Source organism: Giraffa tippelskirchi, chromosome 5, assembly GCF_054371585.1.
Source record: "Giraffa tippelskirchi isolate mGirTip1 chromosome 5, T2T-mGirTip1v1.2.pri, whole genome shotgun sequence".
Classification (NCBI taxonomy): Eukaryota; Metazoa; Chordata; class Mammalia; order Artiodactyla; family Giraffidae; genus Giraffa; species Giraffa tippelskirchi.
This window is the reverse complement of record NC_137279.1, coordinates 145,065,917-145,088,570: the sequence shown is the minus strand read 5'-3', so window position 1 is coordinate 145,088,570 and position 22,654 is coordinate 145,065,917. Positions and strand designations below refer to the sequence as shown.

Genomic DNA, 22,654 nt, shown 5'->3' with positions numbered 1-22,654 from the left:
GACGATTACGAAGAAAGCTGTCATGAACATTTCGATACAGATTTTTGTGTGAGTGTTAAGTTTAATTTATTAAAATTTACTTAATTTAGTGGACTGGCTCTGTCATATTGTAAGTATATATTTAACTTAATGAGAAGCTGCTAAACTCTTTCCGAGAGGGTTTATACCATTTTGCATTCTTGTCAGCCAGGTATGAGAGGTTTGTTCTTTAGCACTTGTTAGTTTTTTTTAAAAAAATAGCCATTCTAATAGATGTGCAGTGAGTAAAGCATTTAAGATATTTTAAAGTTATTCTGATCATTCTTTCGCCCACAGTAATTTTTAAAACTCTTTTCCCAAAATTATTTTTTAGCTGTTTTTTAGTTTAACCTCTCATGGTATCATGTTAAATGTTTCCCTTCCAGCGAAAGTGTCAGAGTAAGTCTTAATGCAAAAGGAAAAAAATGCTTGAAAAATCTAATCGGATAATATTTACTGTGGAACAGACAACATACTGTGTGCTAGGTGCACAAAAGATGTCTGACCTTGAGGTAGCCTTCAGGTGTAGTTAAGAGAAAAAAAGCACACATACAAGGGTTGGAACACCATGTGATAAGTACAATAGTAGAGGAAAATAAGGGTAAGAGCACCAAAAAATGTTTGCAATTCTTCGTGGCTCAAGGAAGTTTAAGGGTAGTAAAATATGTTAAGCGCTCAGGAACAGAGAGCATTTTAGTTAAGGATCACCATGTGTAAAAGCAAAAAGATGTGACACCAGAAGCAGTTTAGTTTATCTGGGGGATAGAGTGCATAGGAGAGTGGCAAAAGGTTGAAGAAGCTGCTTTATATAGTTTCTCCTTCAGATGACAAAAGAATTTGTTGGAGAGTAGAAGAGGATGGTGGTGGTAGAGGAATAGCACGATTAGATTTTTCTTTTGAAAAGATCGTCTGGGTGATAGCATAAATGGTTTGGAGATGTGTGGTTGAAACCAAACAGATGAGATAGTTTAAGAAACTTTAAGTAGTGCAGAAGAGAAATGATGGTTAAGTGTAGAAACAGTGAGAATGGAGTGAGAACAGGTGTGTGTGTGTGTGTGTGTCTGTGTGAGAGAGAGAGAGACAGAATGGAGTGAGAACAGGTGTGTGTGTGTGTGTGTGTGTGTGTGTGTGAGAGAGAGAGAGAGACAGAATGGAGTGAGAACAGGTGTGTGTGTGTGTACAGGAGACAGAACAGTGAGAATGGAATAAGAACAGGTTGTATGTGTGTGTAAAGGAGGGGAATGGAGATGGTGGAGTGTCTGGTGGAGTAGAGAAAACATTGATTTGAAAGATATTAAGGAGATTTTGTGCTGATTAACCAGATTAATGATTCATGACGTATCTGATTTTTTAGTGAGGGAAAGGTGTTATGGGTTGAAGTGTGTCTTTTTGAAAAAGAAGCATTAAATCCTAACCGCCTGCACCTCAGAATGTGACCTTATTTGGAAATAGGATCATCTCAAATGTAGTTCATTAAGATGAGATCATACTGGAGAAGGGTGGACCCCTGTATGACGGGTCCTTATAAGATTACTATGTGAAGACAGAGACTCAGAGAACACCATGTGTAGATAGAGGATTGGAGTGCTACATCTACAAGCCAAGGAATGCCAAAGATTGCTGAAACCACCAGAAATTAGGAAGAGACAAGGAAGGATTCCCCTACAGGCTTCAGAGGGAGTGTGGTTCTGCTAACACCTCAGTTTGGAAATTCTGGGCTCCAGAACTGTGAGATAATAAATTACTATTGTTTTAAGCTATCTAGTTTGTGTACTTGGTTATGGCAGCCCTAGCAAATTAATACAGAAACGAAGAGTTAAATATTATTCTAGGTGGTGATTCCATCAACCATGTTGGAAATATAGAAATAATAATTCCAGTAGAAAGAAATTTCAGGGAATTCTCTTGTGGTCCAATGGTTGGTACTAAACCCTCTGACTGCCAGGCTCTCAGATTAGATCCCTGGTTAAGGAACTAAAACGCTGCAAGCTGCATGACCTGGCCAAAAAAGAAAAAAGAGTTAAAGGTGATTATTTTTTTACTTCATATTAACACGTATTTTCAACCAAAGAAATTAACTGTATTATATGCTACTGGTAAAATTTTCAAATGTAAATACACTTTGTGTTGTTTGAACTTCCTGTATATTTATTTATGAGCTTAAAATATGTACAATCATAATTAAATGTAGTTTCAGTTCAGTTTAGTCACTCACTTGTGTCCGACTCTTTGGGACCCAATCAACTGTAGCACGCCAGGCCTCCCTGTCAATCACCAACTCCCGGAGTTTACCCAAACTCATGTCCATTGAGTCGGTGATGCCATCCAACCATCTCATCCTCTGTCGTCCCCTTCTCCTCCTGCCTTCAAGCTTTCCCAGCATCAGGGTCTTTTCAAATGAGTCAGCTCTTTGCATCAGGTGGCCAACGAATTGGAGTTTCAGCTTCAACATCAGTCCTTCCAATGAACACCTAGGACTGATCTCCTTTAGGATGGACTGGTTGGATCTCCTTGCAGTCCAAGGGACTCTCAAGAGTCTTCTCCAACACCACAGTTCAAAAGCATCATTCTTTGGTGCTCAGTTTCTTTATAGTCCAACTCTCACATCCATACATGACTACTGGAAAAACCATAGTCTTGACTAGATGGACCTTTGTTGACGAAGTAATGTCTCTGCTTTTTAATATGCTGTCTAGGTTGGTCATAACTTTTCTTCCAAGGAGTAAGCGTCTTTTAATTTTATGGCTGCAATCAGCATCTGTAGTGATTCTGGAGCCCCCAAAATAAAGTCAGCCCCTGTTTCCACTATTTCTCCATCTATTTGCCGTGAGTGATGGGACCGGATACCATGATCTTATTTTTCTGAATGTTGAGCTTTAAGCCAACTTTTTCACTCTCCTCTTTCACTTTCATCAAGAGGCTCTTTAGTTCTTCTTCACTTTCTGCCATAAGGGTGGTGTCATCTGCATATCTGAGGTTATTGATATTTCTCCTGGCAAGCTTGATTCCACCTTGTGCTTCCTCCAGCCCAGCATTTCTCATGATGTACTTGGCGTATAAGTTAAATAAGCAGGGTAACAATATACAGCCTTGACGTACTCCTTTTCCTATTTTGGAACCAGTCTATTGTTCCATGTCCAGTTCTAACTGTTGCTTCCTGACCTGCATACAGGTTTCTCAAGAGGCAGTTCAGGTGGTCTGGTATCCCCATCTCTTAAAGAATTTTCCACAGTTTATTGTGATCCACACAGTCAAAGGCTTTGGCATAGTCAATAAAGCAGAAATAGATGTTTTTCTGGAACTCTCTTGCTTATTCAATGATCAAGCAGATGTTGGCAATTTGATCTCTGATTCCTCTGCCTTTTCTAAAACCAGCTTGAACATCTGGAGGTTCATGGGTTTAAGTATAATAAATGAGCATTTCTATAAAGCAACCCTGTGATGCAGTTAAAGGAATAAAAGTAAAAGGAGAGGAAAAGCAAGTGATATCATTATATTGGTACTTTGCTATTTCTATTCTGTTCTTAAGAAACTTACACAATCGTTTTACCTTACTCTAAAACTGAAATAATACCTACCCTTTTCTTACGAATTGTCAAAATTTTGATAGTCCCCAAATGGCAGATAGACAGAATAGATACTGTCTGCTAGTATCTACTGAAATGAATCTAAGTGTAGTGATAAGGTGGGGAACAGATTCTCATTGCCAAGGAGTGTAAAGCATCTAAGATTTTCAACTTATGTGCAAAGTAGCAGTTTAGTTTCCCGTAGTATCATGTTTGCTGTCAGAAGACAAAAGACTGGGTCAGACAAAGGACTTTATTACTAGTGGTGAAGCATGAAGCATGAGCTTCTTGTTTGTGTTGGTTCCACATACTCCCATCATCAGATGTGTAGTTGTGCAGGTAGATATGCACACCGTAGATTGGTGTTATAGCTGAAGAACTGCAAGCTTTCAAAACTCCAGTCCTTTAAAATGAATTGTAAGCACACCTCCTTGACCATTTATTTCCCCAGAGGAAAGCATTGCCTTTATTACATTAGACACTGAGCAAACCTGCCCTCTGCTCAGAGGGAGCCACTATCTCTATTTTCTAAGGCCGCTCACTGTACAAACATCCTTAAAAAGATAGTCAAGAGTAAGGCAATCAGTTCCTCTGCTCATAACATGAGAGACCCATGGAGAATTTTGTCCCAGTTCTCATCTTTCAACAGTTTGACTTCTCTCTAGATATATAAAGAAGGATCTAATACTCTAGATATTAAAAAAGCAGAGAGCTAAAAAAACTATCGTAGAATACATTGCTGTTGTTTTATTTTTAAGATAACAAGTTCCTTTCTTACCAAAGAGTATGCAGATTTAACTGATGTGATGTTGGGTCAAAACGGTTTCTCTATTTGTATTAAAATGCATATAATTTGGGGGTGGATGAAATGGGTAAATGTGGCCAAAAGGTGCAAACTTTCAGTTATAAAGATGTCCTGAGGATGTAATGTACAGTGTGGTGGCTATAGTTAATATTGTATTGTATGTTTCAAAGATGCTGAGAGAGTAGGTTTTGAGTTCTCATCACAAGAAAAAGTGTAATGTGTGATGATGGACGTTAACTGGACTTATTATGGTGATTATTTCACAGTATATAAATTTATTGGATTATTATGTTTATACCTGAAACTCCTTTAATGTTATATGCAACTATATCTCACTAAAAAGACTACTGCTAGTCTAGTATTCAGAGGTATCATATACCAAAACACTCAAGCTCCATGTTGTAATTTACAGCTAATTATTTCCAGACATAATACATTTCTGTCATCCTACTCCCAGCACTTTGGTTAACTAATTCTTTGCCTTGTATTGTTTGTGACCATGGCTGCTAGAGAATTATAAATTCTCTCAAGGAAGGAATCACCTATTAATTTAATTAATTATTCCCTACTACCAGGCACTGTGTTTTATTTGCCACTAACTCAATAAACGTTTGTTATTATTAATACAAAATATAAAATAATATTTACCTAACCTAGGACAAACTGATAGTAAAAGCTTCAGAGCTCAGAATAGTAATATAACCAGATTTTCCACAAGTAATAAGAATGCTCCAAAACCAAAATAACTTTTAAAAATGAAATAAAATGGTAAACATTTAATGTTATAAAAATGCATATAATTTGTTCCACTATATAGATAAGTAATGGGTACAGCCATATACTGATTTAAAAGTGATTCATTTAGTATGTTATGTGAAAATATGTTTTCTAATGGAATGTTCAGTGCAGTAAAAATTTGTGTGAAGTTAATAGTTTATTAACTTCTAAACCATACAACAGTGAGCAGCCTTAAAGAATGCCAACAAAATGTGCATTAGCTTTGTAAATTCAGATAGTTCTGTAGACGAACAGGAATTAGAAGTGAAAATATTCCATTTGGGAGCATATTTTTGGATAGTAGCTGAGCCCTGATGGTAATTCTGCAAAGATGTACTAGTTCACATGGATCTTTGTATCTTGTTGAAGGAATGTAGTCCAGCCAATTTGAAATAATTGGACGTGCTCTTAAACTTATCTCCATCTAAAGAAAAGAGAAATATTTTAACTTTGTAATATAGATCACTGCATTTGTCCAAATTATAAACGTTTTAATTTTTTATTTGAATTCACAATATTGTATCTTAAGTTTATTAACTCTTATAATGCCTTTTTTTCCCAAAACATTTTTACCTGAGTCAAGAATTTTTATACTCATTTTACTCACAAAATCACATATAAAGTTTAATGTCTTTTGTGTCTAAGAACACAAAACTTATTTCTTAAAACAGTGAATCTGTGTTTTTAATTTTAGACAGATCATATACTTATGGTTTATTAGCTTCTCCTCTAGAGTGTTGTCAATTTGACCATAAACTGAAATTATCTAGGAGAGTTTAGAAAATATCAGTGCTGAGGTTCTATTCCTGAATTTCTGATTTAGTTGGTTTGGGGTCCCAGGAGGCTCTAGCCAATGCAGTAGATATAAGAAGATGCAGGTTTGGTCCCTGGGTTGGGAAGATTCCCCTGGAGGAGGGGACTCTAGTATTCTTGTCTGGAGAATCCCCATGGACAGATGAACCTTTAGAAGCTATGGTCCATAGGGTCACAAAGAGTTAGACATGACCTAAGCAACTAAGCACACACACACACACACACACAGACAACATAAATCTGCCAGGTAATTCCAATCATTGTAGTGTAAAACTTCATACTGCTGAATCACAAGAAGATATGACAGGAGGTCCATCCCCATGAAGATGATTTTTTAAGGTTTAGTTAAGGTAACATTTTATATATTTAGTTCCAGAAGACAAATGTTATTAGCCTGATACAGAAGTAAAAGTAAAAGTCTGTATTATTTCTCTACAGAGTTCATGACACTAACTTAAATGATATATAATTTTTCATCAGTAAATAATTTTTTAAAGAATATCTTGTGTATACTCAGCAGTGAACTTGGTGCTTAGGATAATTGTTAGGCTACTCAAAACAGACATAGTCTCTGGGCTCACAGAACTGTGGTCTATAAGTAAAGATATCTATATGTATATTTACAGTAAAACTGGGAAATGTGGTAATGCAAAGCAGGTTATTTGAAGTGTTCTTTAAGCTGGTTTTTATGCCATCTTTCACCTTCTTGCTCAATGCCACTTCACTTATTAAACTGCAGTTGATTGGAATCCAGCTTTAACTTTGCCATTCAGGCAAAGATTTTGATCAACTCACTCTATCCTACTACTGATACTGTTCTGTTTTGAGTGTACTTCAGGAATAGCATTCACAGAGGTGGCTGAGAATCAATATGTCCTATAATAATGGTACAAAATTAACACTAGACAAGGACAAGCAAATTTCTAAAATTGGTTGCCAAAATGGTTAAAAATTGGTAGCCAAAATGGTGGTGGTGGTTTAGTCACTAAGTGGTGTCCGACTCTTGTGACCCCATGGACTGTAGCCTGCCAGGCTCCTCTGTCCATGGGATTCTCCAGGCAAGAATACTGGAGTGGGTTGCATTTCCTTCTCCAGGGGATCTTCCCAAGTCAAGGATCTAACCCTATCTCCTGCCTTGCAGGCAGATTCTTTACCAGCTGAGCTACAATTTGACCAATTGCCCTCCTTACAATTGGCCCAGGGGTGTTTCATTGATATACATAGTTGAGGCTTAAGAAAATTAAAGATGCATCTGAATTATATTTCCTAGGAGTTTATTTTTGAAGTCACACCTTTAAACACAAAGAGAATTGCTAGATTCTTTAGTAATGTGACTGGTTTAAATTTATAGGGCTACCTTCTTTATCTTAAGCAGACTTATTTTTTGATAAAAAATTTATTTTTTAATAAACTTGATACAGTTTGATGCTAAAACTTGCAGTTCATTTTGACAGGGTGGACATGCCCGTCACATGGTTTGTGTTGTTTTCCCTAAACCTTATCAAGGAGAAACTCTTCATATTTCTGAGGGATAGATATTTTCAACTGAACAAATATTTAAAGCTTTTATATTTTCATGCTTAAAATTGTTCAGGAATTTTGAAAAGCAAAATATGTTTCTTGGTATGTGATTTTATATGGGGAGAAATGCAACTTTCATTTTAAAATATTCTATAGGAGAAGAAGTCTGTTAAAATTTTAATTAGTTGTGACTTTAACAGATATAGAAATCCTAATAAACAGGTTATCATGTAATTAGGATGTAATAATAACATACATCAACTTAATAAATGCTAAAATAAACTATAAATTTAACTTTTAAAAATTATTTCATATTTAGAAGATATGCAATTGTGAAGTAAAAGAGTTAATGTTCAAGATCATTGGGATTCCACTTGTTTTTAATTTATAAGCATATACTCAGTGATTAATTTTTCACTGGATCCAAAGATTTAAAATTAACTTTATTCTTGCCTCACAGTTCTGTCTTAAACTTGATCAATAATTGAGTCAAAGTACAAAGTCCGATATTTTGCTTACCTCTATTTTGCTGACTGGAATGCTAGAAAGCACTCTGGAACAGAGCACTAAACATGTTTTGGCATCTTCCTGGATGTCTACCAATTCATGATCAACCGTTGGTCTCACTCTTAAAGGGTCGAACAATACTGTTAACACAGTGTCGATAGGGTTTTCTTGTCTTTCTAAGATTCCATATTGCAGGAGTACTTTTAAGATATTGGATTGTCTCGTCTCAGCTACATAATGTAGAGGTTGTATGCCACTTCCTGCATATCTCCAGTGTTCTGGAGTGAAAGGTCTGTGAACCAGACAAACAAACAAGACCTCACTGAATGTAGAATTAAAAAATGTGGTAAACTCTTTGTCTTCAAATCATGGTATTATCTTAAATAACAAATATCTTAAATAACTTTAATGTAACTTTACCTTTATATATAATATGTCTTAAAAAGAGTTTTCCTCTCTGAATCTAGGCCAACTTGAAGGTTAAAAAATGGCAAAGTTCCTACTACATACTTAAACCCCTTTTACACTTGAAAAAAAAATAAAAAGATTTATATTGTGTGGAAAGTATTTACCTTTTAGTGATAGCAATTCTGTTTCTCATTGAGAAATCCATAGTGATCAGAAGTAGCATTATGAAACTGATATACCTCTAGAAAATCGAAAATGAAATAGAAGGACAGACTTTTATATTTCACTTTTTAATAGAACAGAATTATGTGACCCTTTTGATATCTTTTTGTTTTTGTTGTTGTTGATCGTGTATCAGGCTTGGGATTGAATTGAGTTTGAAAATTAGACTGAAAAGGAAAAAGTATAACTATCTTAGGTCTATTTTTTCACTTTAATAAAATTAGAATTGGTATTTTCAGGTTGAAGAAATGTAAATTATGATGAGGGCCATATCAGGTCTCTCAAGTTTGAAATCTTGCTTTTCCGGGAGTACTATATGGTGGCTGGACTTGAAAATTTATGCTCCATTATGACAGAAATGAAAATTTTATTTTTTCTAATGCATGTAGTTCTTGCAGTCGTTTCATTTCATGGACATTTATGTTCGCTATTAAATTGGTCAAGATATGTAGATAGGATCGAGGCCCAGGGAAGCGAACAGTCTCCGGCACCATGTCTGGCTCCTCAGGCCCACAGGCTCAGCGTGGCCCTTGCCCGTTCGCTTTGCTGCTGTTACTCCTGCTCGGCCCCAGCTCGGTCCTCGCCATTTCCTTCCACCTGCCTGTTAACTCCCGCAAGTGCCTCCGCGAGGAGATCCACAAGGACCTGCTGGTGACGGGCGCGTACGAGATCACTGACCAGTCTGGGGTTGCCAGCGGCCTGTGCACCCGTCTCAAGATCACAGATTCTGCTGGCCATATTCTGTACTCCAAGGATAATGCAACCAAGGGGAAATTTGCCTTTACCACTGAAGATTATGACATGTTTGAAGTGTGTTTTGAGAGCAAGGGAACAGGGCAGATACCTGACCAACTCGTGATCCTAGACATGAAGCATGGAGTGGAAGCAAAAAATTACGAAGAGATTGCAAAAGTTGAGAAGCTCAAACCTTTGGAGATGGAGCTACGGCGCCTAGAAGACCTTTCAGAATCTATTGTTAATGATTTTGCCTACATGGAGAAGCAAGAAGAGGAGATGCGTGATACCAATGAGTCCACGAACACTCGGGTCCTGTACTTCAGCATCTTTCCAATATTCTGCCTCATTGGTCTGGCCACCTGGCAGGTCTTCTACCTGCGTCGCTTCTTCAAGGCCAAGAAGTTGATTGAGTAATAAAGCCCAGTCTCCTCCCACCTTGAATCTTGGCCAGCAGAACATCGCTGGGACGTGCCTGGCAAAAGGCATCCTACCAACAGCACCATCAAGGCACCTTGGAGCTTTCTTGCCAGAACTGATCTCTTTGATGTGGGAGGACGTGGGTTACCACCTTCACCCGAGAAGTCAAAGAGGGCCTTCTTTTTAACCTGGTGGGATTTGGACTGGTTTTGCAACAAGACTATTATTAGAGTCACCTATGACAAAAAATAGGGGTTACCTAGATAATGCCAAAGCCAGCATTTGTACTGGGTTTCCTCGTATGATCTGTTTGAACCATGTTTTCTTTCCTTCTCCCACTTGCTCACCAGCTTGGGCTTCCATTCTACTTGTTTTACCAACATTTGTATGACCATGTTGAACTTGTTACTTTTTGATTGTCCTCTTTGGATTTCTGTGTGACAACACACTTAACTTTCTCTTGACCCTTAACTGAAATGTTTAGTTAGCTTCTGGTGATACCCTTTCATAATTTTATGTCTCTTAAAAGGGTGATGGCTGTGACACCTCATAGAAATGAGCTTTGAACTGTAGATAGTGCTTAAAGAAAATTTCACTTTAGAGAATTAAAACATTTGTGCTCAAAAAAAAAAAAAAGATATGTAGATAGGACATGGTAGAATCAACCACAGGGGATTGTTTTAATTAATTATCAAGCCTTGATTTGGCCAAGTAAACATGGATTTTAGGACTAAAGAAAGGGAAATTTTACTCATAGTCCTGTCTCTGGAATTCTCTTGATTGGTCTAATAAAATATAGTCCACAACCACATGCAAACTATAAATATTAGGATAATTTTCAAAACTTCAATGCAAGATGATAATTGCTATGATAGAGACATGCTTAAGAACTGTAAAAGCATTGAGGAGAGGCACCCAACTCTACCTAGAATACTCATTGCCTGTAGGTTAGCCTGGAGCTAAGACTTGAATGATTAGTGGATGTTTGGCAATAAAAAGATAGGAAAGAATGTTTCATTTACAGACATAAACAACACTGGAGTATTCTTATGCAAGAACTTCCTATCTAAAATGTTCTGTATTAGATAAGTTCTCTCCTTGAAGTGTATTTGGGGTCCTAGAGACCTCCCCTGTGGTTCTTGTCAGGAACTCAGAAAAGTACAGCATGAAAATTACTAGCCCAAAAGTCTATCTTCAAAGCTTCACTGAGGTCTGAAATGCCAAGATTTTATGATTAAAAAAAAAATGTGCAGTGCAGAATAGCATTTTAGAAATTGAGAAGTAAGATTTTGTTAACACTCTGCCGGTGATACTATATATATCCTTTTAATTCTCTATAAAATTGGAAGTGAAGTCGCTCAGTCGTGTCCGACTCTTTGCGACTCCATGGACTGTAGCCCACCAGGCTTCTCCATCCATGGGGTTTTCCAGGCAAGAATACTGGAGTGGGTTGCCATTTCCTTCTCCAGGGAATCTTCCCCGCCCAGGGATCGCACCCTGGTCTCCCGCATTGCAGGCAGATGCTTTACCCTATGAGCCACCAGGGAAGCGCATAAACTCTCTCCTAGAGTCATCTGCAGATCAATATTGTCCTGAACATCTCATCGTTTTCACAAATACTTCTAACACATATGCAAAATTGAATTTCTAAACTACCTCTTTATTCTTTCTCCTTATTACTGGCATTCACTTTCCCAAATCACAATGCCTCCAACTTTTCTATGTTTCTTGGATTTGTGTGTGTTCTTCCCTTCCACTTTCAATTCTGAGACAAGTCTTGCTGACTGTATAAGACTCTGTCAAATAAACTCTTTTGCAAAGTCTTCTTTGATTGCCTGATTTTGTCTTACTTCTTATGGCTCTTTGTACATAGCTCCATTGAGCTCTTATCATTTTGGACAACTTGCTTAATGTCTCTAATCTTTCATTTTCTTATCTTCAAAATAAATGGGTAGGCAAGATAAACTATAAAATTTCAAGTACTATGGGACAATGCTTTTTGTCTCTTTAGTATGCTATTATATCCCCAAATACCTAGAACAATGCTTTCCCCATAGGAGATACTCAAGTATATGTTAATTGACTTTTTTACTATTGTCCTGGAAAACATTATTAATTTTAATTAACTAAAATTAAAACATTTAATTTTAATAATATTAAAATATTATTAATTTAAAATTAATAAAATATTATTAGTTTATTCTATATCTTTGGGCCTAATAAGATTTTTGGTGAAGTGCAATCACTTAGAATTTTCAAGAACAATCTCATTTATTCATCTTGCTAACTCGTAAGATATTTGACTTAAGAGTCTTATAAGTATGGGGATCCAGGGGACTTAGGGGGCAAAAAATACCACAAGTGTCCCTTTTTAAGATTTAGAGATATTAGCTGATTTTAAGATATTAAGATTAAGATTACCTGTAGAAGATATTTTGAACCAAAAATGTTGGCACATAACTAAAACTCACATAGGTTTAAAATGAGATTTGAAAGTCTAGTCTGTACCCAAATGGCATATGATTAATCCTCATGTTTAAAGAACATGTTATTGTAAACCAAAATTTGCTTAATATGTACTGACAGTTAATTATAACAGTACTTATATGGATGGAGGGAGGCAAGCAAGTCAAGAATCAGTTTTTAAATGTGAGCTTAATGAACTGAACCCTCTGTATCTGAAAACCTGTCATATACACAGTTACGAAATGGGATATAATATTTCCATAGAGATATGCAGAGACTGATTCCATTTTGCAGCTATAATAATTATTTCTAAAATGTTTCCTAGTATTTCTCGTTTGGTCTGACTGCCAATTCAATATACGTTCTTCACAATAATTTCATCTCTGATATTTGACACAGTTGACTTTCTTGAGATATTTTCCCATGGCTCAGTGGGACCATTCTCTTTAAGATGCAGCTACCTCTTTGACTATTCATTCTCAACCCTCTTTCACTGATCCCTCTTTCTCTGCCCTTAACATCTAAGTAACATAAATGTGGCTTTTTGACTAATTTTCATCTGACTAACTGTTCTCAGGCAATTTCATCTTTGACAGTAACATGAATTACTGTCTATTAATTTATTCAACAAATACTTATTGAATGCATACTGTATGCCAGGCACTCTTGTGGGTACTTGGGATATATGAGTGAACAAATCAAAGATACCTCCTTTCTTGCTAATACAGTAGTGCGGGGAAACAAACAATACAGAATGAACACGGCAAACAAGATAATTTTATACTATGTTAGAAGTTCTGATAAATATTGTGGGGAAAAAGAAAAAAGTAAGGTAGGAAAAGTATGGAAGTGCTGGGGAGAAGGTGCAGTGAGGGCATTTGTCAATTTTATTTTATTTATATTTTTAATTGAAGTGTGGTTAACAGGCAATATTATATTGGTTTCAGGTATACAACATAGTGGTTTGATATTTAAATACATTATGAACTGATCACGACAACTCATCATCTGTTACTGTGCAAAGTTATTACAATATTACTGACTATATCCCCGATGCTGTAAATTACATCCTCATGACTTATTTCATAACTTGAAGTTTGTACCTCTTAATCTCCTTTACCTATTTCTCCCAACTCCTAACCCTACTGCCCTGAAACCAATAGTTTGTATCTATGAGTCTGTTTCTTTTTGTTGTTGTTGTTCATTTGTTTTGTGTTTTAGATTCCACATGTAAGTGAAATCATACAGTATTTGTTTTTCTCTCTTTGGATTATTTAACTTAGTGTAATATCCTCTACGTCTGTCGATGTTATCACAAATAGCAAGATTTTATTCTTTTTTATGGATGAATAATAATCCATTGTATTTATGTGTATATACACAGACATGACTTCTTTATCTACTATGGTTACTTAGGTTACTTCAATATCTTGGCTCCTGTAAATAATGCTGCAGTGAGCATAGACATGCATGTATCTTTTTGAATTAGTGTTTTCATTTTCTTCACATAAATACCAAGAAGTGGACTTGGTGAATCCTAAAGAAAGTGAAAGTGAAGTTGCTCAGTCGTGTCTGACTCTTTGCGACCCCGTGGACTGTAGCTTACCAGGCTCCTCCATCCATGGGATTCTCCAGGCAAGAATACTGGAGTGGGTTGCCATTTCCTTCTCCAGGGTATCTTCTCAACCCAGGGATGGAACCCGGGTCTCCCGCATTGCAGACAGACTCTTTAACCTCTGAGCCACCAGGGAATCCCACTATAGCCTATGGTAACTCTATTTTTAATTTTTTTTTTTTTTTTACAAGATTCTCCCCCTCTGTACTCTGTCCTTAGGGACTAGTGTTGTAAAAACAGGGAACAATTTCCCAGTAAAATTAACTCTGGGAAGATGTAATGGAGTTTAGAACCATTTCACATCTGTGTTATTTTTCTTTAAGGCTGATGGAGCTAGACCACTGTGCAGCAAGTACAGTGGCCACGGGGCCGGGGGTGGCTCCCCGATGGACTGTGTTCTTGACCTGATGTTGTGGGCATATGCTATGCTATGCTAAGTCGCTTCAGTCGTGTCCGACTCTGTGCGACCCCATAGACGGCAGCTCACCAGGCTCCGCTGTCCCTAGGAATCTCCAGGCAAGAATACTGGAGTGGTTTGCCATTTCTTTCTCCAGTGCATGAAAGGGAAAAGTGAAAGTGAAGTTGCTCAGTCGTGTCCGACTCTTAGTGACCCCATGGACTATAGCCTACCAGGCTCCTCCGTCCATGGGATTTTCCAGGCAAGAGTACTGGAGTGGGGTGCCATTGCCTTCTCCTCTATTTTTAATTTTTGAGGAGCCTACATACTGTTTTCCACAGTGACTGCACAGTCTACATTTTTTTTTTCTTCACATACTTCTTTTATTCTTTTCATGAACATTTAACTTAAACATTTAAAATTTATCAGTATGGTTACTCTCCTGAGCAATCTAAGAACTTCAGCGTGCCTTAATTCTGAGCAACTCCAATTTTCATGAAATTTCTGTGCAATAATTCAGTTGTACAGTCAGTCCTTGTGTTTTACAGAGTTGATTTATGAATTTGTCTACTCATTAGAATTTACTTGTATCCCTGAAATCAATCTTCACAGCACTTTGATGATAATTCATGAACTTGTGCAGGACAGTGTAAAAATGGGAGTTGCCTGGTACATGTGAACAAGGTGACACTCTGCCTTCTCACCTAGCTCTCATGCTGTAAACTTGTCCTTTTTGCGATCTATTGAGTGTCATGTTTTCCCCATTTTTGTTCTTTTTGGGGTGATTTTGCTGTTCACACAGTCTACATTTTTAGCAACAGTGCACAAAGTTTCCCTTTTCTTTTCATTAACACTTATTTGTTGCCTTCTGATAACAAACATTCTGACAAATGGGAGGTGATCTCATTTCGGTTTTAATTTGCATTTCGCTAATATATGTGCTATGAGTAGTGTGTTTTCTTGGCGAAACTCTATTAGGCTTTGCCCTGCTTCATTCTGTACTCCAAGGCCAAATTTGCCTGTTACTCCAGGTGTTTCTTGACTTCCTACTTTTGCATTCCAGTCTCCTGTAATGAAAAGGATATCTTTTTTCAGTGTTAGTTCTAAAAGGACTTGTAGATCTTCATAGAACGGTTCAACTTCAGCTTCTTCAGTGTTGCTGGTCATAGCATAGACTTGGATTACTGTGATATTGAATGGTTTCCCTTAGAAACAAACAGAGATCATTCTGTTGTTTTTGAATTGCATCCAAGTACTGCATTTCAGACTCTTTTGTTGGCTATAATGCCTACTCCATTTATTCAAAGGGATTCCTGCTCACAGTAGGTCATCTGAGTTAAATACACCCATTCCAGTCCATCTTAGTTTGCTGATTCCTGGAATGTCGATGTTCACTCTTGCCCTCTCCTGTTTGACCACTTGCAATTTGCCTTGATTCATGGATCTAACATTCCAGGTTCCTGTGCAATATTGCTCTTTACAGCATTGGGCCTTGCTTCTGTCACTAGTCACATCCACAACTGGGTGTTGGTTTTACTCGGTGCCATCCCTTCATTCTTTCTGGAGTTATTTCTCCACTGATCTCCAGTAGCACCTGCCGACCTGGAAAGTTTATCTTTCAGTGTCCTATACTTTTGCCTATTCATAGGCAGTGCCAAAGAATGCTCAACCTACCGCACAATGGCACTCATCTCACACACTAGTAAAGTAATGCTCAAAATTCTCCAAGCCAGGCTTCAGCAATACGTGAACCGCGAACTTGCAGATGTTCATGCTGGATTTAGGAAAGGCAGAAAACCAGAGATCAAATTGCCAACATCTGCTGGATCATCGAAAAAGCAAGCGAGTTCCAGAAAAACATCTATTTCTGCTTTATTGACTATGCCAAAGCCTTTGACTGTGTGGATCATGATAAACTGTGGAAAATTCTGAAAGAGATGAGAATACCAGACCACCTGACCTGCCTCTTGAGAAACCTGTATGCAGGTCAGGAAAGAAAAGTTAGAAGTGGACATAGAACAACAGACTGGTTCCAAATAGGAAAAGGAGTACATCAAGGCTGTATATTGTGACCCTGCTTATTTAACTTATATGCAGAGTACATCATGAGAAACGGTGGGCTGGAGGAAGCACAAGCTGGAATCAAGCTTACCGGGAGAAATATCAATAACCTCAGATATGCAGACGACACCACCCTTATGGCAGAAATTGAAGTAGAACTAAACAACGTCTGATGAAAGTGAAAGAGGAGAGTGAAAGAGTTGGCTTAAAGCTTAACATTCAGAAAACTAAGATCATTGCATCTGGTCCCATCACTTCATGGCAAATAGATGGAGAAACAGTAGAAATACTGGCTGACTTTATTTTGGGGGGCTCCAAAATCACTGCTGATGGTGATTGCAGCCATGAAATTAAAAGACACTTACTCTTTGGAAGGAGAGTTATGACCAACCTAGACAGCATATTAAAAAGCAGAGACATTACTTTGTCAACAAAGGTCTGTCTAGTCAAGGCTATGGGTTTTCTAGTGGTCATGTATGGATGTGAGAGTTGGACTATAAAGAAAGCTGAGCACCGAAGAATGGATGCTTTTGAACTGTGGTGTTGGAGAAGACTCTTGAGAGTCCCTTGGACTGCAAGGAGTTCCAATCACTCCATCCTAAAGGAGATCAGTCCTGGGTGTTCATTAGTAGAACTGATATTGAAGCTGAAATTCCAGTTCTTTGGCTACATGATGGGAAGAGCTGACTCTTTTGAAAAGACCCTGATGCTGGGAAAGATTGGAGGTAGGAAGAGAAGAGGACAACAGAGGATGAGATGGCTGGATGGCATCACTGACTCAGTGGACCTAAGCTTGGTTAAACTCAAGGATTTGGTGATAGACAGGGAGGCCTGATGTGCTGCGGTTCATGGGGTCACAAAGAGTCGAATATGACTTAGTGACTGAACTGAAATGACTGAATATGTGTGCTCATGTGCACACACGCTGATATTAGTGATGTTTAGCCTCTTTTCATGTCTATAAGCCATGTGTATGTCTTCCTTGGAAAATCACCTATTGAGTCTTCAGCCCTTTTTCAAAATTTTATTTTTATATTATTGAAATCTTTACGTATTTTTGATTTTAACCTCTGATTGGGTATATTGTGCATATCACCCCTTACTCAGTATTTTGCCTTTTCATTTTGTTGATGCTTTCCTTTGCTCTCCAAAAGCTTTTTTAGTATGATGTAGTTCTGTCTGTTTATTTTTGCTTTTATTGCCTTTGCCTGAGCACATGTATTTAAGAAAATATTGGTATGGCTGATGTAAAATCACGTACCACCTATGTTTTCTTCTAGAAGTTTAATGATTTCAGGTCTCATATTTCAGTTTTAAATAAATTTTGAGTTTATTTTTGCATATAGTGTAAGAATGTGGTCAGTTTGTGTGTAGCTATCCTATTTTCCCAACACCATTTATTGAAGATGCTGTCTTTTCCCCATTGTATATTCATGCTTACTTTGTTATAGATTGATTGACCATAAATTGATGGGTTTATTTTTGGACACTCGATTCTGTTCCATTGATGTATGTATCTTTTTTTTTATGTCAGTACTATACAGTTTTGATGACCGCAGCTTTGTAGTAAAGTGTGAAATCAGGGCACATGATACCTCCAGCTTTTTTCTTCTTTATCAATATTGCTTTGGCTGTTGATGGTCTTTCATGGTTCCATACGAATGAACCAAGGAATGTAGGCAGGCTTTAGAAGCTGGCAAAAGCAGCTAAGGCCTCTAGCTGGAGCCTCCAGCAGGAAATCTGCCTTGTGACATCTTGATATGAGCCACTGTAGCCTCATTTTGGACTTTTGATCATCAGAAATATAAAATAATAAATTTATCTTGTTTTAAGCCACAAAGTTTGTTACAGCAGCAGAAGGAAACTAATACAATCATCAACCAGTCTCAAAATTTATAAATAAGAAGAATAACTCTTCTTCCTCTTTCATTCTCTACTTCTGATCACCTACTGTAATTCTTGTTATTTTGTTTAGTAATATCTTTTCTTTTCCCATTGCTATTGTTTTAGTTTAAGTCCTCATTATAATTTACCTGGACACTTGTGATAACAAAGGGTGGCTAGGGGCTATGTGTGTGGGGTGGTGGTGGTAGAGCAGAATTAGTTCTTCCTCCCAAATTATTGTAAATACACATATAATCTTAGTTAGCACACTGGGCATGCTATGCAAATTCAGCTTCAAGCAGCTCCTCTAACCACCTCCATCTTTTCAATCAGATGTGTCCCTCAACCTTTTCTACATAGAAGTTCTGGAACTGCTGTTGTACAGAGTGATTAAGCAGTCTACTAACTGGGGTGTCTGCTCCAGCTGCAGCCTTTTTTCCCACAATCCCGTCTTCAGATGGGAGCTGATTAATCTTTTCATACTACAATCCTGATCTTCACTGACTGGGCATCACCCATGGTGTAAATTTTAGATTTCTTAGTATGGCCTACAAAATCTTTCATAGTTTCACTTTTAGGCCTTATTGCTCACTATTACTTGATTTCCATCTCATTCTCTAGCAGTTGCTGAGTTGCCTGTAGTCAATGGATAAAATGTGTTTGTGTCTCTCTTAGCTATAGTCAGCCTCTCTCTGCCTAGATTACATTTCTTCAAGGGAAAGACAGGGAAGACTCCTTTTTATCTTTTAATCTCAATTTAAGACATACTTCTAAAGAGCCTTCTAGATATCTGCTCCTCCCCAATAGTGTTAACAATATCCTATGTTCTTTCTACCTGTACATTCTTCTGTTTCTGAATTTATAATGTAATTATTCTTTTCATGGCCTGCTTACTAGTCTGTGAGCTCTCCAAAATGAGGAAATATATCTACTTTGTTTTTGTATCCCCAACAAATAACACAGTGCCTAGTACTTAGAAAATGCTAAATGCTTGCTATTGTTTTAACTGAATGATATTATCTCCCTTTAACCACTTACAGTCTGTCATATAGTGGCATTTATTTTTGCTATAATAAATAAGCAAAAATAAAATGAACAAACTTTTTAAGTTCCTTTCCCTCACTAATTCTGTCTCTTTTTTGCCAGGGTCCTATTTATACACTTTACGATTGTATTAGGGAAATTATCAAACTGGAGAGTATACAAGGGAAGGTGACCAAAGAATGATGCTGTTATAGAAATAAAGAACAACAGATCGTAGGAAACTTAAGATATTCTTTATGGGGACATAATAGCTGTGTTCAAATATTTGAGAGGTTTTCATATAGGAGACAGAATGAGTAGACTTTGTCCTTTATATTCCTGGGGGCAGAGTTGGAGAAATGGAGACAGAATTCGGTGCAGTATGAGAAAGAAGAATCTAATAACACTGTATAAAAATTCATTTTTTCATCTAATGCAATCTTGATTAACCACTTGCTATGTAGCTGGATAGTTCTAGGCACTGAGGATTCACTGTTGAAGAAGTAGTCAAAATTCCTCCTTTCATGGAGCATATTTTTAATTTTATTTATTTATTTTTGCCACACCACATGGCATGTGGGATCTTAGTCCCTCAAGCAGGGATCACACTTGCACCCCTGCATTTGAAGCACAGAGTCTTACCCGCTGGACACCTGGGAAGTTCCTCCTGGAGCTTACTTTTAGCAAGAGTATATGTTGGACAACCAATACATGCTTGGAATATAGTGTTCAAGAGTGACATAAGAATAGATTTGGGAGGTTGGATTTGGGGATAGATTGTATGGGAATTTTTAAAAATGGATATTGATTTTGAATTTTTTCATACCAGTAGTGGGAAAACTTTGGATGATTTTCAACATGGGTGGTATGGCCTATTTTACATTTTTAAAAGGTCAGTCGAGCTGTTGCCTCAGGAATAGATTGTAAGAGGGAAGAATGGAAGCTGGAGATTTCTAGTAAGAGTCTTTTGGAGTTATCTAGGTAAGCAGTAATGGTGGCTTCACCTAGGTTAGGAATGGAAATGAAAAGTATAACAAATGGGGAGATGTTTTAGAGATAAAGTCAGAAAGGTTTGCTGATGTGTTTGTGAAAGAAAGAGAAGAAACAAAAATAAGGCCTAGATTTCTGACCCATGCAACAGAGGCTGTTAATCTAGTGGAGAATTCAAGAGAAGGAGCAAGTTGGCAGGCAGAGGGCAACTGAGATCCATACTCGCTTTTGTTCCTGTTAAATTTCAGATGTTGAGCCGATAGCCTAATATAAGAGGAGTCTGGGGCTCAGAGGAGAGGTCAGGGCTGGAGATAAAGATTTAGCAGTCATTGACACATGATCATATTTAAAGTCGTGAGACTGGGTAGAATCTTTGAGGGGAAAGTGCATAGCTAGGACACAGCAGGGTCCCTGGTAAAGGAATGGTTTATCTCAGGAAATAGTTAACTCACTACTACTAGCATTGTTCAGGCAGAGACCAGATGAGCAGCAACCAGAGATACATTATGGGAGTTGTTGTCCAAGAAGAGGGGCTGGGGGAGGTTTGGTAATGAATTCTTAGGTTCCGTTTGAATTTAAAGTTCTGTGACTCTGAAAGATCCAAAAAGCTGTGGTACGTAGAATTGGCCTGTAATGTGTTTTACCTTGAGGATGCATCTAAGTCAAAATATATCAATCTTAAAACAATTGATCAAAACAGTTGTTAATTGCACACTCTTACGTCCCACTATGTGTTTCTGTTCTTTCTTTTCAGTTTTCCCTTCTTGCCCCTCCACTCCCCCATTAACCTTTGTAAAAAACTTAATCCTCCCTTCCTCTGTTTCATTTCATTTTTCTTTCCCATGGGCCTGTCAGGGATGTACAAAGTCATTGCAGAATTCAGCTCTCAGTATTTATACTTGGGTTATTATTGGTTATTATTGAGGAAAGTAATCTAGTGGTTCTCTAACACCACATAGGTTCACATAAAACACAATCAAGAAGACAACACTGCTTCAGGCAGAATTGAAATTGGTTTAGTCTTAAACTGATCTTATCTGTCTTATTTTTCATACATCCAAAGTTCTATCCTTGTGCTAAGTACAGTGCGTCATATACAGTAAAGTGATAAATATTTTGTTGAATGAGTGAACATATGCCCGTCTATTCTGTTCATTAGATATTCAAATGAATATCTAAAACCAAAAACTAAATTGGAGTTAGTGCAAACTAAGTAACTTTAAAATCTGTATTACAGACTACAAAGAGGTCATGTTAGATATTTTATTCTGATAAGATCCTGAGTAGTATTCAATAGCTAGATTGGCATGTATAGATTATGTGCAAATGTGATTCCATAGCAGATTGAATCAGGTATTTGACTTTGATTGTAGTCAACTCCGGAGAATTTGATGTCAAATTTGCCAATGATATTAACATAAAATGAGAATTATTATGTTTAATAAGTATTACTAAGTGAATATGTGTTTAGACTCTGAATTATACTTTGGAATTCAGGATATATACAGGATATTATAGGTAAACATTCTTAGTATTCTCAAAAAGAAGAGATCACAGCATTACAAAAGCAATGTCTTTGACTAGGTACAGAAATCTAGGTTGTCTAACGTTGCGTTATCTTGAGCACTAACATGTAAGCTATCTAGAGCAAACCACTAGTAATTCATTGACACATAATAATGTACATATAGGCAAAATTCTATTGAATAAATAATGAAGGAATGAACAAATGAAGGACGATCAAGTCAGGATTCCTTATATAGTCAGTATGCATATACATTTTAGAAAAAAAGGAGTAGTATAATCCCTTAACGAGAAATTTTCTCCTTTCCTGTTGAAAACATAGGAGATTATTACCTCCATATCAGTGCCAGGTTACACCTTCTGTCTTTAACATAGCCTATTGTCTTCTTGAGAAGCAACTCCACCAAGTCAGGATTACCTCTTCTGGCGAAAACCCACTTCAGAATTGTACTCACACATAATACAGTAAATTTAGGGTAAAAATTTATGTCATCACAGTATCTTGAATTTTCCACAAATGCAATATAATCTGAGAGTAGTATGTCAAATCCTTCCAAGTCGATGTTGCTCAGAAGTGTTGCCAGTTTTCTGTAAACCTGGTCTTCATACACAGCACATTTCCACAGTCTCAAATTATTCAAGGTTAGTCCTTTAACAGTTCTGTCCATGAGAGTACAGAATATATTGCTTCGTGGGCAAGAAGTCTTACAACATAATTTAGAAGACTTACTCATTGCTATTTAAGACAATGATATAGAAATAAAATCACAAGGAGTCATGCTGTAACCCTTCAGTTACGTATTTTGATAATATGGTAGGCTTTACTTCACAAACAGGAAGTGCCCTTTCAACTGTAGCCAGAAAAAAAAAATCATGTGAAATATTACCATCAAGTACTGGAT

At 37.1% G+C, this 22,654-nt stretch overlaps 1 protein-coding gene and 1 pseudogene across 2 annotated transcripts; one reads left to right on the top strand and one right to left on the bottom strand.

Annotated features, from left to right (window-relative positions):
• Positions 1 to 5,304: 5,304 nt before the first annotated feature.
• LOC145506169 (ankyrin repeat and SOCS box protein 17-like) lies at positions 5,305 to 22,607 on the bottom strand. The gene is made up of 3 exons (XM_081490164.1): positions 22,086 to 22,607; positions 8,020 to 8,299; positions 5,305 to 5,590 (listed from the first exon to the last, which is right to left on the bottom strand). The coding sequence occupies exons 1-3, from the start codon at positions 22,484 to 22,486 to the stop codon at positions 5,384 to 5,386; spliced, it is 888 nt and encodes a 295-aa protein (XP_081346290.1). The 5' UTR covers positions 22,487 to 22,607; the 3' UTR covers positions 5,305 to 5,383.
• LOC145506170 (transmembrane emp24 domain-containing protein 10 pseudogene) lies at positions 8,359 to 10,428 on the top strand (annotated as a pseudogene). The gene has a single exon (XR_014053592.1). The product of XR_014053592.1 is annotated as a transmembrane emp24 domain-containing protein 10 pseudogene (transcript).
• Positions 22,608 to 22,654: the final 47 nt, after the last annotated feature.

Excerpts from the sequence above, each read along its gene's own strand:
- LOC145506169 (XM_081490164.1), bottom strand. The coding sequence starts at position 22,486 with ATGAGTAAGTCTTCTAAATTATGTTGTAAGACTTCTTGCCCACGAAGC. Across the intron at positions 8,300-22,085 it reads AACCTGGCACTGATATGGAG|ACCTTTCACTCCAGAACACT; the intron begins GTAATAATCTCC and ends TCTGGTTCACAG. Across the intron at positions 5,591-8,019 it reads TTCCAGTCAGCAAAATAGAG|ATGGAGATAAGTTTAAGAGC; the intron begins GTAAGCAAAATA and ends TCTTTTCTTTAG.